Source organism: Biomphalaria glabrata, chromosome 7 (assembly GCF_947242115.1).
Source record: "Biomphalaria glabrata chromosome 7, xgBioGlab47.1, whole genome shotgun sequence".
In the NCBI taxonomy this organism is placed as follows: Eukaryota; Metazoa; Mollusca; class Gastropoda; family Planorbidae; genus Biomphalaria; species Biomphalaria glabrata.
Genome location: NC_074717.1, coordinates 41,541,853 through 41,559,018, shown reverse-complemented (window position 1 = coordinate 41,559,018; position 17,166 = coordinate 41,541,853). Strand labels below are relative to the sequence as shown.

General features: G+C 34.7%; 1 protein-coding gene across 4 annotated transcripts in view; it reads left to right on the top strand.

Annotated features, from left to right (window-relative positions):
* LOC106075345 (anoctamin-10-like) overlaps nt 1–17,166 on the top strand; it is a 29,273-nt gene that overhangs the window by 6,828 nt on the left and 5,279 nt on the right. For 3 of the 4 annotated variants that reach the window (XM_056035559.1, XM_056035557.1, XM_056035558.1), the window contains exons 5-14: nt 3,331–3,453; nt 3,954–4,209; nt 5,428–5,750; nt 5,848–5,903; nt 6,450–6,524; nt 7,445–7,672; nt 8,281–8,472; nt 12,814–12,948; nt 13,324–13,440; nt 14,788–14,832. In XM_056035559.1, the coding sequence (XP_055891534.1) occupies nt 3,331–3,453; nt 3,954–4,209; nt 5,428–5,750; nt 5,848–5,903; nt 6,450–6,524; nt 7,445–7,672; nt 8,281–8,472; nt 12,814–12,948; nt 13,324–13,440; nt 14,788–14,832 (1,550 nt within the window). The remainder of the gene's footprint in view (nt 1–3,330; nt 3,454–3,953; nt 4,210–5,427; nt 5,751–5,847; nt 5,904–6,449; nt 6,525–7,444; nt 7,673–8,280; nt 8,473–12,813; nt 12,949–13,323; nt 13,441–14,787; nt 14,833–17,166) is intronic. The other variant, XM_056035560.1, reaches the window with a different exon arrangement.

Here is a 17,166-nt window from a genome sequence, read left to right as displayed (position 1 = left end):
CAGGCAGCCATCCTTTTAGGCAACACATAATCGTTTGAGATAGGCTTCTCAGTATCATGTCAAGCAGGGCCGGACTTAGGCCACTGCATCCTATGCGGTCGCAGTGGGCCTCGCACTTTCATAGGCCCGCGCAAATTCTTGGTGTAAAATATTAAATAAAAACATTATAAATTAAATATAATAACAGGTTTGCCGTGGCTTGCTGGTTTTCCAGGGGCTTCTGGAAATCTTCAGTAATTGCAAAATATACCAAAAAAATCTCCCGAAATTAAAAATCAAGGGGCGTAGCTAGGAATTTTCAATCGTTTGGGGGCCCGTGGGGGGGCTTTACCTCATTGTATTTTGCGTTTTATGTAAATTTTTTATGTAAAAAAAACACTCATTTGGGGCTCCCTCAAATGGGGGCCCGGGGGGATTTTCAAATTCTCCCCCCTCCTCCCCTCACCCTAGCTACGCCACTGTAAAAATCGCCTGAAAAATAGACAAATTGTTATTTTGGTGTGACAATCTTACGCGCGATTAAAACAAAAACGGCCTTCTCAGCTTTCATTGAATAAAAATTTAATGTAAAGATGAATGTATTTTCTAATACAAAACCTTTATTTTGACATTACGTTTATCCCTATGCAGACTGGGCCCTGCGCAATCCGTTTTGCATAGGGCCCCGCAATGGCTAGTGCGTCATAGTTTGGGTAGGTAGATTGATTGCAAGGGTATTGAAACATGAAAACTTGAACTAGTTATTGGTCAATCTACTTAATTGATAGAAGTCTCTTACTTTTAGTTATTAATTAGTTTTGTTATGTTGTCTTAAGAGTGAATATCACTATTAATTCACTGTTACCTTGTCTACTCTTCCTAACATTGAGTATCAGTATCTTGCTTTGTATGTATAAATTTTTTATAAAGACTTTATTGCCTGGAGGAAAAAAAATTAGATGCATTTCTATATGTACTGGTTTTGAATTCTTTCTCATATTTAAGGCGGAATAAGCTATGACTAAATAGGTCACTTTTAAGTTTTGATCAAAGAAAGTGAATGTAAAGATACAATTCTAGCTTAATCATTTATTCTGTATACGTACACTCAGCACAATTTGTTGTATTCATACCATGTGTCACTGCTCTTTATAGAGTGTGAAATCAATTCAAACTTTAAAAAATATTATAGCTGTCAATTCTGTCAGTCTTTTTTTTTTAATCTTGAATTCTTATGCTCTAGCATGGCTTTGGCTTGCCTGTCAAGAAAGAAAAAATTTATTCTGGGTCTAAAGCATTTAGTTAGAGGCAAAAGCATAATTACGATAAAAGTTTTAAAGTGATTATTTCGAAAATCTATACTATTGTTTTGACTATATATGACTAACACAAAGACTTGTCATGCTTGGACACTTCTTCTTCTTCTTCTAGCCAGCTTTATTGCTGCTGAACTGTGAGCTCTTTTGCAGACTGTGCCATGGAAAAAAAGTGTGCTGTTTTCTTCAGTTGTTCAGCACTGCCGTACAGGGTGTTGGTTATGTTGGGCTGTAGTGGAAGTAGGGTCTGCCTAAGGTGGATTAGGGAGGGGCATTCAAAGAGGATATGGTTTACGGTCTCAAAGGGGTGGGCGCAGTGTCTGCAAAGGGGGAGCTGTGTGGAGTTTATGGTGGTAATTTAATGGTGGTGTGTGTCCTGTTCTTAGTTGGAAGATTGTAGATTGTTCTTTGCGGGGGAGGAAGTTAATACTGTCCAGTTTGTTAGGCGTAGTCATTTCTTTGTACATGGCTCTGCCTGTGTTTCCTGATGCCCATTGGTTGAGCCACTCCTCTTTGTGATTGTTGACTAACATTGACCTTAGGGTGAGGTAGTTAATAGGTCTATCTGGTTGTTCCATAGATGAACCTGCCTTTGATAGCTTATCTGCCTTTTCATTTCCCATGATGCCAGTGTTTCCAGGGATCCACTGTAGTATGATATTTATATTTAATTTTGTTATCATCTGATGGATTATCACAATGAGTGTTGTAAACTCTCTTGGGTTGTTTGAGGTGCTGCTGTTAAGTGGTTGCAGAGTAGATTGGGAGTCTGTAAAGACAACAATATCTGATGGTGATTGCACTCCTTCATATAATTTGTTTTCCACTGTCTGTAGTGCTATGGTAATTGCCTCAATTTCGGCTTGGAAGTTCGAGCAGTAATTGCCACAGGGTGCGCTTATCTCAAAGTGTTTATTTTTAGGGAAGACCAGGAAGGCACCAAGACCAGCATTGATGGTGGCTTTGAAAGCCGATCGTCTGTATAAATATGGATAGCTGTTTTTTGATAGCTTTCAATTGTTTCAAGCGTGCCTACTTTGAGCTCCAGTGGATTTGATTCTTTTGTTAATGTGTAATTTAGTAAATGTGTTTTGATGGTTGGTTGTTTAGTCCAGGTGTAATGTTTGAAAATCTGGTAATTTTTTCTCTGTTATTGGGTAAGTGGTGTTTTAAGGCTAGTTTGTCAGTAAGTTGGATCAGAGTCCTTTGCTTTTTTTGGTTGTTTTTCCTATTTCTCTGCGTTAGTAATTTATTTGGATGATCGTCCTCCAACCTTCTGTATCTCTCAATAGTTTCTAATGCTGCTCTGCTTGGACACAACATAGCAGCTAACCAAGTGTAGGAAAACTGACCAGGTCAATAGGTCACGTTGTTTATGTGTAGGAACAAACTGGATGAGAAAGTCTTGAAGGCCTTGAAAAAGATATTGATGTATAAGATATGTAAACATTTTGGAAGACTTAGAAAAAGGTTAAAGATTAAGAAAGTGGAAGAAAAGTCTTTGTACAAATTTGTATAAAGAAAGTAAAACTAGCTATCATTGCTCAGTGGTCAGTATCGGTATTCTTTGATTGGCAATTCATGCTCTTTACCATCTTCACTGTGCTTCTTGTATTCAACAATAATAATATAGGTCAGTCAATTATTGTTCTGTTTCTACAAGTGATTTATGTTTTATGTGACTTTGTTGCTGGATTACTAGTTTCAATATACTAAACTCTGAAAATGTATTCTACACTGTGTTCTTTCCGTGTGTTTAAATAGAGGCCCTTCCAAACTCACACCTCATGTAATCTGAGAGACAACATTACTCTAAAAAAAACGTGACAGTGTGCTTTATTGATCCTTATTTGAAATTTTTGTGATTATGACTCTTTTTTTTTTCATAATAATATTACAACAACATTCCACAATATTACAGCAACATTACACAAAAGAGAACAAACACACACACTGAGAAGTTCATTGACTGTTTGTAAGATCAAAGTATCTAGCGTTGCTGAATGCTCATTTTTCAATTTTTGTTATTTTTCAGTAAAAAAATACTTGAGCCGACATATCATCACCAATTTATTTCCTCTGCACGAACAAGAGAAACTGAAGTTAATCGCTAGAAAATGGTATACTCTGAAGAATTATTTTAAACCTCAGCCGATAGGTAATTATATTTTTTTTTTACTCACTAGTGACACTAGTGTGAAAGAATATTTTATAGCTGGGATAGCTTTGCTACATTTTTCTTTCCTTATATCATTTTTGTCTTCAGCCTGTCAATAGCTCAGTATCTGGTGTTTTTTTTTGTTGGTATTCTAGTTTATGAAGCTTGCCAAAAAAGTTGAAGTGTATCAGCTGATAAAAGTATCAACATTTAAGCTTTAGCCCTTAATCATTATGACTCTTAATTAAGTTGTCATGGTTAACTAGTAAAGTTCCCCTTTTAGACCTTGCAAATGGGCCAAATGATGTAACGGTCATCTGTTTTTGTGTCATTTGGCCAGCATAATGTCTTTTAACTATTTCAAGAATAAATATAATTTTTTTTGTTATGCCATAAGAAAGATAATAAAATTATTATAAAATTTTTTATTTGTAACATTTTTCGTTGCATTTATAATCTCATCGGATTTAATGCAAAACTTTCCCTGAAATGTATTTCAGATTCCATACAAGAATACTTTGGTGTCAAAATTGCCTTGTACTTTTCATTTCTTGGTATGTACACCATATCTCTGATACCTCCAGCACTGATTGGCATCATCTACTTCTTCTTCCCCTGGCAGAGTGTGTACAAGGAAGCCACATTTGCTCTTTTCAACGTCATCTGGTCTACAGTATTCTTGGAAGGGTGGAAGCGATACTGCAACTCTCTGTGTTTTAAGTGGGGCACAATAGAATCCTCTATGAGCTATTATAGGTAGGTTACACTACAGTTATAAGTACAATATATTTATTTTTCTTTGGATTTAAGACTGAAATATTAATAACATTTGTTAATTGTTTGTTAAAAAAAAAAAAGAAATTTCCCACTAGATTAAAAGTTCAATTGTGTAGGATTTTTAAATATCTTTGTAGCTATTAGTCACAAACGAAAAAAACCTCTTTGAAAATGGGACTAGTTAAAGTTATGTAGATTACTTTTAAAACTTGTACACACTACAATACACACAATTGTATTTCTCTATAAGTTTGTTAAACAAAGATTTTATGACCTCATTCATATTGTTATAAACCTGGTGGTGGCACAGATGGGGGTAGTGGTGTGTGTGTAGTCAGCCGACGCAAATCGCCCCAGGCCAGCGCTAGACGAGCGGTCAACCATGACGAGTTACAACGGTCAGCCGAGACGAGTGTCAACATGAAGGTTCGAGTAGGATCGTCGTCATGAACAGAGCTCAGGAGCGTCACGAGGGATGTAGTCATATGACCTCCCAGAATGGTCGAGCGACGTTCTGCCCGGTTCTAGAAGGCCAGCAGGGACCCTGTATAAAGAGCGAAGGTATCAGAGACGAGGCAGACACAACTTCTCAATCTAGGGTTCGTTACAATGGCTCAGTAAAAGTCCGAGACGAGACAGAGAGACCAGTGCAATAGTTGATACGGCGGAGAGATATTTGTACAGTCTTGTGTTACGTGCTGCCAATAGTACAGTATTAACTGTTATTTATTGACATTAAACTATTATGTTATTGGGAGCACTGAGTTGTCAAGTTCTTTCAGTTGGTAGTGTCGTGTGGTGCAGTTTGCAGAGAGCCTGGATAGTGAGATTCCTAACAATATCATAATTACTTCTCATCATATATATATATATATATATATATATATATTACTTACTGGTATTACTTACTGGTGACCCTGAGAGTGTGAAAGAGTATTTTATAGAAACAGATGACCTTTACATCATCTGCACTATAGACCACAAGGTCTGAAACTGTACTTTTACTTGTTTATTAAAACTACACACCATTAATGTTTCACATCATTTATACCTTTTTACATTATCTATACTTTTCACATCTTAATAGCTTCGCATAATTAATACATTTATCATTTATACTTTAGTTGATTTATATTTCACATCACTTATACTTTACTTTAAAACATCAATACTTAGCCATTTTTTTTTTCTTTTTAGCTTTGAAGAGCCGAGGGCAGATTACTATGGTGTCATAAGCAGAAATCCTGTGACAGGTCAGCTGGAGCCAGAGTATCCCAAGTGGAAAAGGGTCCTCAAATTTTACCTGGTCTCTATTCCCATCATCACCTTTTGTTTGACCATTGCCTTTCTTCTCATGCTGGCCTACTTCTGGGGAGAGTTTTGGATGAAGAAAAATGCTCCCCAAAATTTGGGTATAATCAGCAAGATGTACTCTTTGATACCAGCAGTTATGTATGCTATAACCATTGGAATACTTAACAGTATATATCGGCAAATTGCTGTCAAGCTGAATAAATTTGGTAATTACATTTTGTTTTTCCATTGAAGCTAAACTATACTTTTGAAACCCTTCTTTCTTTGGGTTCATAGAGCAAATTAAATTTGTTTTATTTCCAGAGAATCACAGATTACCTTCATCCTACGAAAACCATCTGATTCTGAAACATGTTTTGGTGAGTTGTTTTTTTTTTTACTATACCTCTGTTCAAGTCACACTTCATGGTACCTGGGAAAAGGGTTGGTGAATATGATTCTCGAAAAAGGCTGTAATGATTTTCATGAAATTTGACAGTTGATGTATATCAGGAAAAGAATTACTAGCTCAATGGCCTCACTAGAAAAATTCTAGTTTAACTATGATAATATTTTAAAGTATTAAAGGAACTTAATTTAAATTTAGCTAGAAAACTAGAAAATATTATATTGAACAATTAGTAGAGCTTAAGCTGTTTCTTATGCCATACGCTAAAAGAAAATCGTACAAGTGCTCCTTCTTTTTTATTGCCATTAGAGAATGCAATGGGTTGCCTGAATCAGTCAGGAAAACCTAAACTTACATGAGTTTAAGTCATTGATTAACATGCATGACTACATTGACACATTAAATTTGTAGGATGTAACTATCTCCTTTTTTTGAAGTACCAGTAACATTTGTAATCTATAAGATAAGATACTATTGTTCTCCCTCAAGTATGTATTTATGTTGTTTCTTTTTGTAGTTTGACTTTGTGAACTGTTTCATTTGCCTGTTTTATGTGGCTTTCTACCTGCAAGACAGAGAACTTTTGAAAACAGTAAGCTGCTTTTGTTACATTCTGTTTAGTGGCTTGAAGTTTGAAGACTTGTTAGTTTGCTGAATTCTCTGATGGTTTTAAATATTTTATGTTAAGACATAAATAAAATGACACTAAATTTTTGAATTTAACATATCACATAAATCTATATAAAATAGTTCTCACTGTTATGGCCAAATTTTGATTCACTGTGTCCCCGCTGCATGGAAGAAGAGGAAACTGTGCCTCATATTCTGTTTGACTGCCCCAGACTTGCTGATCTCCGTCTCGACAGGTCTGGGAAACCGAAAATTCTCGACCTGTATGGTGACGTGTACGCACTACGCAAGACAGCAGGGTTTCTGTCCAGGGCTTTTGCAAGAGAGGATTTAAGCCTCTCAAGCCCCCACTCATATGGAGTTTGATGATGATAAGGATGATATAAACCAGTTGTAAAATTTTGCTACATATTCTAAGATTCTAAGAAAGCAGCATCCAATTACTAGGAGATATTTTTAATGTTTTATCATTTTAAATTATTAAAGATTATTTAAAAAGAATCACTGAAAATATTATTGAAAGATTATTTTAAAGAAAAATCATCCATAGATTATCCAAAAAACATTGAAAGGATGGAAAGGTGTGTTAGGAAATCAAAAGATGACTTTTCAGGAAGGGGGGGGGGCAATTTACTTTTAAAAATTTTTCTTTGGTAATAATTTAGCAGGGCCGATTTTCAGATTGGGCTTACACTTATGGATGGCTTATTAGATAAAAGTTGAGATATGGTGGTTGTATGGTAAAGTCCTTGAAAACTGAACCAAGAAACCCTCTAATTCAAACCTAGGTGACATTTGGAAGGCATCATGTTCCATTTTTTAAGATATATTTCTTTTTGCCAATACATTTATTGTATGAATATCAATTTTTATTTTCCTCAGTTTTTAGGGACTATTCTGATAACACAACAAATACTTGGACAACTCAATGAGGCCATGGTGCCTTTTCTGTTCATGCGACGCCGACAGAAACAAGTGGACGATGCTCTGAAGAAGTCAGAGGACACTCTGCAAGAAAACAGTATCAAAGGGAACCTAACTGGCAGCCAAAGTGTTAGCACCAGTTACAAGAAGCAAGCAGCACTTGAAGGAATGATGGACAGGTTCAATGTTAGTATATCTATACATACATATATAATAATAGTAATTATAGCTTTTATATAGTGCTACTTTCATGCTTATAGCATGCTCAGAGCGCTATGGTCCAATCTCATGTGTGGACCAGGGGGGGGGGGGGGTATCTGGGAGAAGGTTTTCCCTACTGCCTTTAGGTGCTCAGTAAACAAACTCTGTTGTCAAACCTCGAGCCCCCTTCATAGTAGCAAAGCCAAGTTCATGTGTACTTAGCCTCTCAACCACGCTTTCCATATATATATTTATACATTTATATTTATTATTATTTATACTATATAGGTGTTCTCAATTAGATACTTATCATAACTACTTGGTAGGCACTATTATGCAAAAATAAAATTAAAAGATTTCATGGTTCAAATGCTGATTTGGAAAAAAGGGATTTTTTTATGGTCTTTGTCTCATCTCTGACCCTCAGGTTCTTGAGTTTAATTTCTGTAATTAAAATGTTATGCATATTTTTTTTTTACTCTATTTGTGATCTATAGATGAGAAGAACTGCAGCATGTCTGAAATGTATATATTTTTATGACATTAATTAGGCCTTTAAAGAAAACCTTGTTTCAATGTCTGTTTACATCCAGGGTTCTAATGATGACTACCTGGAGCTGTACATCCAGTTTGGATACGTCTACTTGTTCTCTTCCGCTTTCCCTTTGGCTGCGCTCTGGGCTCTCATCAACAATTTTATTGAAATTCGAACAGACGCTTTTAAACTTTGCCGGGTGTTTCAGCGGCCTTTTGCAGAGAGTGCTAATAATATTGGAGCTTGGCAGGTGAGAAAGAAACTTTTGACTTTGTGTTGCAAAAACGAATTTTCTGCAGCTTTGTAAGGTATTGAAATACCCAAAACATATTTGTTTCTAATTTGCACAAATGTTGTTGTGGGGATCATTTTACTTTCTTTAAAAATGTTAATGTGATGATTGAGTACAGTATATATGTGTGTGTGTATATATATATATATATATATATATATATATATATATATATATATATATATACACATAAAGATTTGTTAAATGATTCATTAACATGTGCAGTGAATTATGAACTAATAATTAGTTGGCTAAGGTAACAATGACTTCTATAAGCTAATGTTTTGAGAATCTGAAGAAGCCAGGATACAGGCAAATTTTTCTTACTATCTAAGGTGTTAAGCTAGAGACGCTACACTTAATAACTATAAACGACACCAACACAATAACGCCATATTCAACAGTCCATTTATTTACACACCCTCATAGTACGAGGTTGCACACAACACTGTGCTATCAACTTTCTTACCAAGGGGAATAACTCTACATACTAATAACAAACACATACACATAAACACAATGTTAACATTAATTACAATTTCTTTTTTTTTTCTTTCTTTCATTCTTTCATTCATTCTTTCTTTCATTCCTTACTTCATTCATTCAAGTCTTCCTCTCTTTCTCTTTTTTATTGCATTTTGAAGGCTAAGTTAAACTGAGCATATAGGCTACATAACGAAACAAAAATAGATGATAGTACCTCTGACTACCTCAAATTATAAAAGAAAACTTTACATATGCCTTTGTATACTATATACAATTCAATCTTCTCAAACATCAAGGAGAATGTGTAAAGTGAGAATAGAGAAAAAAAAAAAAAAATGGCAACTTTAAAAAAAGGAATGTAGCACTGTCTAGTATGTTCAGAGTTGCCTTAGCATTAGGCCTACATTCAATAAAACTTGTACAGCAAAATTTTAACTAATCAAAATAATAAATTTTATGTATGCATAATGTAATAGTGTAGGCTACGAACATCAATGACATACAATAAAATGACATGATATTAGACCTGCACATGTAAATGGATAGATTTGAGTAGTATATGTCAAATGGTAAGAGGAGTATTCTGGAGAGCAATAATTAAATTGTATTACGTCTTCTGACAGTGTGTGTTCATCAAAGAAATATAATCAAAATTTGAACATAATGAAAACAAAAGAACAAGTATCAGAGAAACGTAAGAAAAGTACTAGTGTGAAGCGAAACTAAAACCAAGAACTAGTATCATAACAATGAGAGCAAAATAATACGGTACATAATGTTGCACAATATACAAATGATTGTTAATAAGAAACAGCCAGAGATTTCAGCCAGTCTTCTTTATGTGCCCGTCTCAACTGATTAGCATTCTTATTTGGTGTCTGGTAAAGCAGGGCCTTGGTCACTCATCACTGCGATTCGTGTACCTTCGTATCTGGTCAAACAGTGGTTGTAAGTTGAAAACTGTCAAACTGTGCACATAGAATGGAGTCAAATGGGTTGTCGACATAGGGTTGATAAGACTAGGAATAAAATAAAATGTCCTGAAGATTGGGGAGGGGTGGTACAACACTAGATATGGAGCCATACAGCCTAAGAATGTAGGGCTCAAAAGACATCATGAATGGAGTATATTGTTCTGAGGATGTTATGGTGGTAAGTTGCCCCACCAAAAGACTTGTACTGTCAGACGCCACCTTGCTTCTTCACTATTTCTGTATTCTCTGATGGTTAGATTGATGTTAACAGTGCAAGTGTAGATAGCATCTTTCTGTTGGTGTTGTAGGCAGTAACCAGAAATACACATAATCTCATACGCCCAGGTTTCAAAAAACGTTCTTCCCACACAAAGAAGATTAAATGTAGTGGGGTAAAAAAATGTTGACAATGCTCTGCAGTCTGATCAAATGTAGTGGGGTAACAAGACTTGGGGGGGGGGGGAACTGTTAACAATCTGCTCTGTTGCAGTGCTGTTTTCAAACTTGATGCACATTGTTTGAATGAAGAGTGACTCGAAGGCGATACGAGAAAGTAATGCCAGTTGTTAAGGAAAACAATGTCTCTATACACAGCAAACTTGTGAGATTCACATTGTCTCAGACTAACACACAGTTGTTTCCTTCTGGTCGCTAAGATCAAAAGTCACTAAGTAAAAATATTCTGCCTAATATTTTGACACAGGTATGTTCACTTTGTTTTTCAGTCACAGTAACTGAAAGTAGTCTCCACACACACACAGTCAGCTACAGTATGATTATAACTTCCGTGACCTTGGAGTATCGTCCAAACTATATTAGCAGCTCTATTACACATGTGTAACTTCAAAATTCGTGCACATTCAAGAAGCAGGTCAGCCTTGAATTTCTCCACCACTGTCAATCATAAAATAAATTCATGGCTCTACTGGAGCGTGCACTGCCCTCATAACCTCGTTGTGAAATCTTTCTCTCTGTGGTCTCCAGTAAACGGACAAGTTCCCTTTTCGTCCTCTACAACTTTGAGCATTTCTGTCAGATTCTCCCAGCTGTCTGGACATTTAGACAAAAGATGTCTATATGAGCCACAAGATATGCATCTCAAAACATTTCCATCACGGCCTAATGGGCTTAAACCTTTCTTTCTTGGTTGAGAGAACTGATCTCGAGCAATGTTTCTGACTTGACCTTCACCTCTAAAGTAACTTCCACCTTTATATAGTCTACTTCCATGATGTTCCACTTTCGGCTTGCTGGTAGATTTCAACTGCTCTTTATCTCGTCTTTCAAAGCCTCCTCATTCTCAGACGAACACCTTGGCTCAAGTTTGATACAGGTATCGAACTCTTTCCCTTTATTAACTTCTCCTTTGAACTTTCTAAGAGATGCCTTTGCTTCTTCATACAGCGTCTCCCGACTAGCAAAGTTCATACCTGTCAGAACTAGCATCTTCTCAGTTTGCGTAATTATTGCCTTTCTGAGCAGCTTGAAGGCCAGAATCTCAGGTAACATCTTCATTCGTTTCTGTTCTAATCTCCTATACTTTGTGTCAAATTCTGACTCACTGCCTTGTGGTAATGAAAGGGCTACGGCTATCGCTCTTTTCTCTTTCTTTAGCTCCGTGATTTCATTCCACGCTAGCAGTTCTTTCTTATATAATTCATAAGGCATATCTTTCAAAAAGGATGGAATCTCAATTCTTGTAGCCATTATCACTTTAAATAGGATCAACTAAGTAAATACGTTTACTTACACGTTCTGCTACCACTTGTTAATCTAGAGACGCTACACTTAATAACTATAAACGACACCAACACTATAATGCCATATTCAACAGTCCATTTATTTACACACCCTCATAGTACGAGGTTACACACAACACTGTGCTATCAACTTTCTTACCAAGGGGAATAACTCTACATACTAATAACAAACACATACACATAAACACAATGTTAAACATTGGCTGTAACAGTGAAGTTTATTTGAGTTACCAGCATGATATCAGTAAAGGTCTTTCATCTTATCCATTCCAAGATTTACAAATGTCTAAAACATATTGCTAGTTTTTGCTGGGCCTTACTTGACTTATTTGCTGCAAGTTTAATCTTTTCTTCAACTTTCATAAGTTCCATAATGACTCTAAATTAAGTTTTAAAATGTAATCTAGTGAGGCCCAAACTACGGCCTGCAGGCCACTTCTGCCCACACTGCATAATGCTGCCACCATGGACCAGTTCTACAATGCTGCCACAATGGGCCAGTTCTATATTCCTGCCACCATGGACCAGTTCTACAATGCTGCCACCATGGACCAGTTTTACAATGCTGCCACCGTGTACCAGTTCTATAATGCTGCCTCCAATGGACCAATTCAATAATGCTGCCACCATGTGCTAGTTCTATAATGATGCCAACAGTTCCATTGGATGACTATCTGTGGTGATGTGGCCACAACTAACTTCTGCTCTGTGAGTTCTGAACTCCAATTCCATTGAAGACAAGTATTTATGATATGAGAAATTTGTAACTGAAAGTAAAAGTATTTGGCCATTATGCTGGCCTTATAACAATCTTGTTTAATTTTGGCCATAGGAACATGTGAATTACATCAGCCGCTTTGGTTTGATGGAAAATACTATCCATAAATCTATATAACACTGTTTATAAAATACTTTTCAATGTATGTTTCATCTTAGCATAGACATTTGAAAACAAGGATTCTTTTTCTTAAATCACACATCTTTACGGTACAAAACTTTCATAAATGCAGATGCAGGAATAGCAAGTTGGATGTTCTATCACCAAATGAATTTTTACAAAAATATGTTTTCACTTTCAGCAAGCTTTTGAGGTAGTTGGTATCATATCAGTCATCACCAACTGTGCACTAATAGGGATGGACCCAGAAGTTCAGAAATTACTGCCCTCTACACTAACTCCTGTCAATATGGTGCTGATTTTTGTTGCTACTGAGGTTAGGATACTGAATGATTAAAGTAGTTATTTTTAACCATTTGATCTAGAACTTGATTGGGTATACAATCTAAATTTGGGTGGCGGCCTGGTTGTATGGTTTGCACCTGACAATCTTTATTTCTGAAGAACCTTTTGAAAAACTTACAGCTACGTATCTCATACTCTTTAATTTTTTTTTCCCAACATTGATTTTAAGGGCTGGTACTGGATAACTTTAGTTTGGGAAAGTCAAAGTAAAATGTCTTAAGGTTTGTGCCATTCAACATTAACTGAATCTCCTTTGTGTGTGTGCCCCAACAGAATGACTTTGAATTATTTTTATTTTTTTGTACCTGCATCCATTAAATGTATGTCTATTTTTATTTACTTTTAGCACATAGTACTAGCTATTAAAGCCAGTATAGCATTGCTCATCCCAGACATCCCTAAGTCAGTCAGTCTGCAGCTAGCCAAACAGGAATATGCAGCCAAAATGGCCCTCAAGAGACAGGTACCAACTTAGATCTACTCAATTATTGATTATTTTGTCACTTATCTCTGCCATTTGTTTTCTGTTAGACCATTTTGTACAGTTTGTTCCAGAGTTCTTTACAAATCTTGATTATCCCAACTAAAACCTGACACTAAGAATGCTTTTAAAGTGAAAGCTTTTGCTTGATAATCATTCATATACCGGTAATCTAGAAACAATCAGTGGGCTTTGAATTTATGATTATTATTATTCTTTATCAGTGTTGAAACCTTCATGTGTATGATGACGCTAATGATTTCCATATTATTTAGGCATGAAATGCTCAACAAATGTAAGTCTCTCAGTTTGAATCTCAAAGAGCGCAACAATTTCAGTTAAGAACTCAATGGCAGCTAACACTAAAACCTTTTCTATTTTGGCTTCTTTTGTCTCAAGAAACTAATCCTAATTTTTTCTTTGAAATATAAATTATGACTAAACAAAGAAAAGCCACCCTGATGAGAGTGTTCATTTTATAAATGAGATACAGTTTGGGAGTCTAGTAACAACTTATTCTACTGTGAATACAGGGTTAAAGTCACTGTAAACAGGATCATGTGTATGATGTCTTATATATATACGCAAGTCACTACTGTGGTGCTAACACCATTAGTAAAATCACTCAATTTAGAGACCCTTCAGGACAAAAGAATTAATAGAAAAGTAGCAATAATACATATAACACTTAACCCTAATTTAAAACTAGAAAAACAAAACCTAATGAAATACTCAATAAGTCATAAAGATAGAGGCACATTTCTTATTCCATATGCTAGGACAATTAGTGCTTCTTCTTCCATAGTGCCATTAGAAAATGGAATGGGTTGCCTGAATCAGCCAGGAAAACCATCAACGTATGAGAGTTTAAGTCGCTTATTAACACGCATGACTAGATTGACATATGAAAGGCGTAGGATGTAATTATCTTCTTTTTGAAGTGATGTCTGTAATCTATAAGATAAGATAATTACAAGAAGATACAGCAATTTTGCTAGAATCCTATTTATTTGCACACCAATAAAACTCTTTAAAAACTCACATTTACTAGCACTGTAGAACTCTCTATATCATCTAAAACTCTGCTTCACAAAGTCATGTTTTTATTCTTTCTTCAAACTGCAATCCATTAGGACACTTTTTGCAATTGTTAAATGCCAAATTAATAATCCCTAATACCTCAGAATAACACAAAATAGTTCTAAATGTAGTGCCTCTATTTGATTTGGTATTTATGTTATTTTTTTTTTTTTTTAATTGGCTCAATATGTAAATTTTACTAAATGAACAAATCAAAATGTGATATGTTTTGTGTTGTCTAATTCCCAGATGAGAGAAGAAGCCCATGCAAATAGAAGAAGCCATTTGTTTTTTGTTAGTTTTTTTGACTTTCCAAATGCATTTGCTTTTATTTTTTCTTTCAACAAAATTTTATTATCCTACCTGGCACATTATTTATCACAGTTAATCAGCTAATGAGTTTGAAATCTGCTTGAGGCTCTAAATGAAGCACAGCTTTGAACACAGTTTTTATTCTCACGTTTAACATTTATACTATTTTTTATATATCAATATGGGCTCCATTGTTTTCAATTTACTAAATAATATTATTTCTTACAAAGTAATGTTAAGTTTATATATATATATATTGGGGCAAAGGCAAAAATATTGTAATTGTCCTGATCTAGTTTATAAGAATAATGAATACAGTTTAATTGAAACAGTAAGAGATACCGTACTGACAATCATATTTAATATCATATTTGATGAGTTTTTATTTCTTTTTAATAAGAAGATAAAAGGTAGAACATTCAAGCTGCTGATTGGAAAAATGATTAAAGCCCATGATCCTAACCATTAGTATATCCTGTAATAAAATTGTATCATCATTATAACACAACTGATTAAAGCTGGGATTATTCATTTTAAAATTCAAAATTATCCAAGATGAATAGGATTGTTTAAAATTGTATTACTTAAAGGAAATTGTATTAGGTTAAACTGTATCCGTCCACTATATTTGAATAGACATGATGGTTGATAATAAAGAAAGGACTATCTTTAATATATTTGGTGATTTCCCCTCTACCAACCTTCACGTCTTTGTCAATATTTTGGTCAGCGTCAATATATGTTGTTCAGTAGATTGGTTGGCTAGTTTTTGTTTTAGGATGACAAAACCACATTCATAGTTTAAGCAATTAGCTCAGTAATATGGATCATCTATCTTTTTCTTTATTTAGTACATTGGAGGAGTTTTGTGGCTTGGTCATTGGTTTGTAGCACCAAATAACGAGCAAAAGTAAACCGAAGGAAGCATGATACAATATTTTTAATGTAGAACTTTAAATAAGCTTGAACAAACATGCACTCAATAACAAGGAGTCAGATAACTTGTCCTAAATCTGAAAAGACCTGAAGACTGTTATCCAGATCAATGAGATTTCCATAGAGTTAATTTTTGAGAAGAGCATGTCAGTCCTAACCAGTTCTCTTTAAACTCTATGCAGGAAAGATCAACTTTCTTGGGTATCACTTTATGATGGGCATTTTTTTTTTTCTGTTTCTGATTTTAATCTATCAGAACATGTCTCCTTCTGCTCTGCCCTATGTCGTCCATCACATTATTTTTAATTGTTAAAGTTTTATCTAGCTCTTGTTGACTTTCTTGACTTCTTCCAGATGGAGTTTGTTATTTTTGACAGCTATCATTTTTGTCAATTTTCATGTGATCTGATCTGATGCAGGAATTTATTTTTTTCATCTTTCTTCTGATACCATTTCAGAATTGGTTAATTATATGGTTTCGCTCGTCAGTATTGATTCCTAAATGTAGAAGTAAAGATGAAGTTTATTAAAGATTGGACTTTCTCAAATTTCACAATTTTTTTTTTAAATTTCTCTGTTCAGTCTTGAGTTTCAAAAAAATTCTTTATAGTCTATTTTTGTCTTCTTCTTGTGATGTTTAACTTATTTGTTTTACAAAGACAGTAGTACAACCGTTAGAGACCCAGAGAAAAAGTTACAGTTGACGAATGTTCAGAATAAACAACATAAAAGCAATTCACACGAGGCAAAGTTTTATCTGCAAAATATGTAAATGACATCTACTATTTCAATTGTGCAATCTTCCTTATCTTGGACTTCTGATAATAGCTTAAAAATATATCTCGAGGCCAAATATTTTGCTATATGGGAAAGGAAAGTGTGCTCTCAGCTCAGCCCTGAATGTTTGAATAATTATCAAAAACAAATTTTAACAAAGTTTCTTGTACACTGAATTTTGTCAGTGTTTTATTAAATATATATTTAAGTTATTTTTTTAATATTAATTTATTTCAAAAGAATTTTTTTGTTAAATAACACATTTTGTTTTTGTCTTTAAATTAAAAAAAAAAACGTGTCTTTTTATTTCTTTTCGAAAAATGTTTTGGTTTGGGTTTAATTTTGACAATCATATTCAACATACTTCTCATAGTCACCTATTTGCTTTAAGTTATTTATTTGTTTTACTTGCTAGATGTGAAGAGTCGTACTGGCTGACATATTTACACTCACTAATATACCACTAGCTCAATGTATAACTCTGGGCTGTGGCAGCATGCAGAAGTAGATCCTTGATTAAAGTGGGCCATGGGGAGGTCATCAAACAAGTGGAAAAGGATACAAAAAAAAAAACAATATCAGAAACTATTTAAATAATTAAAC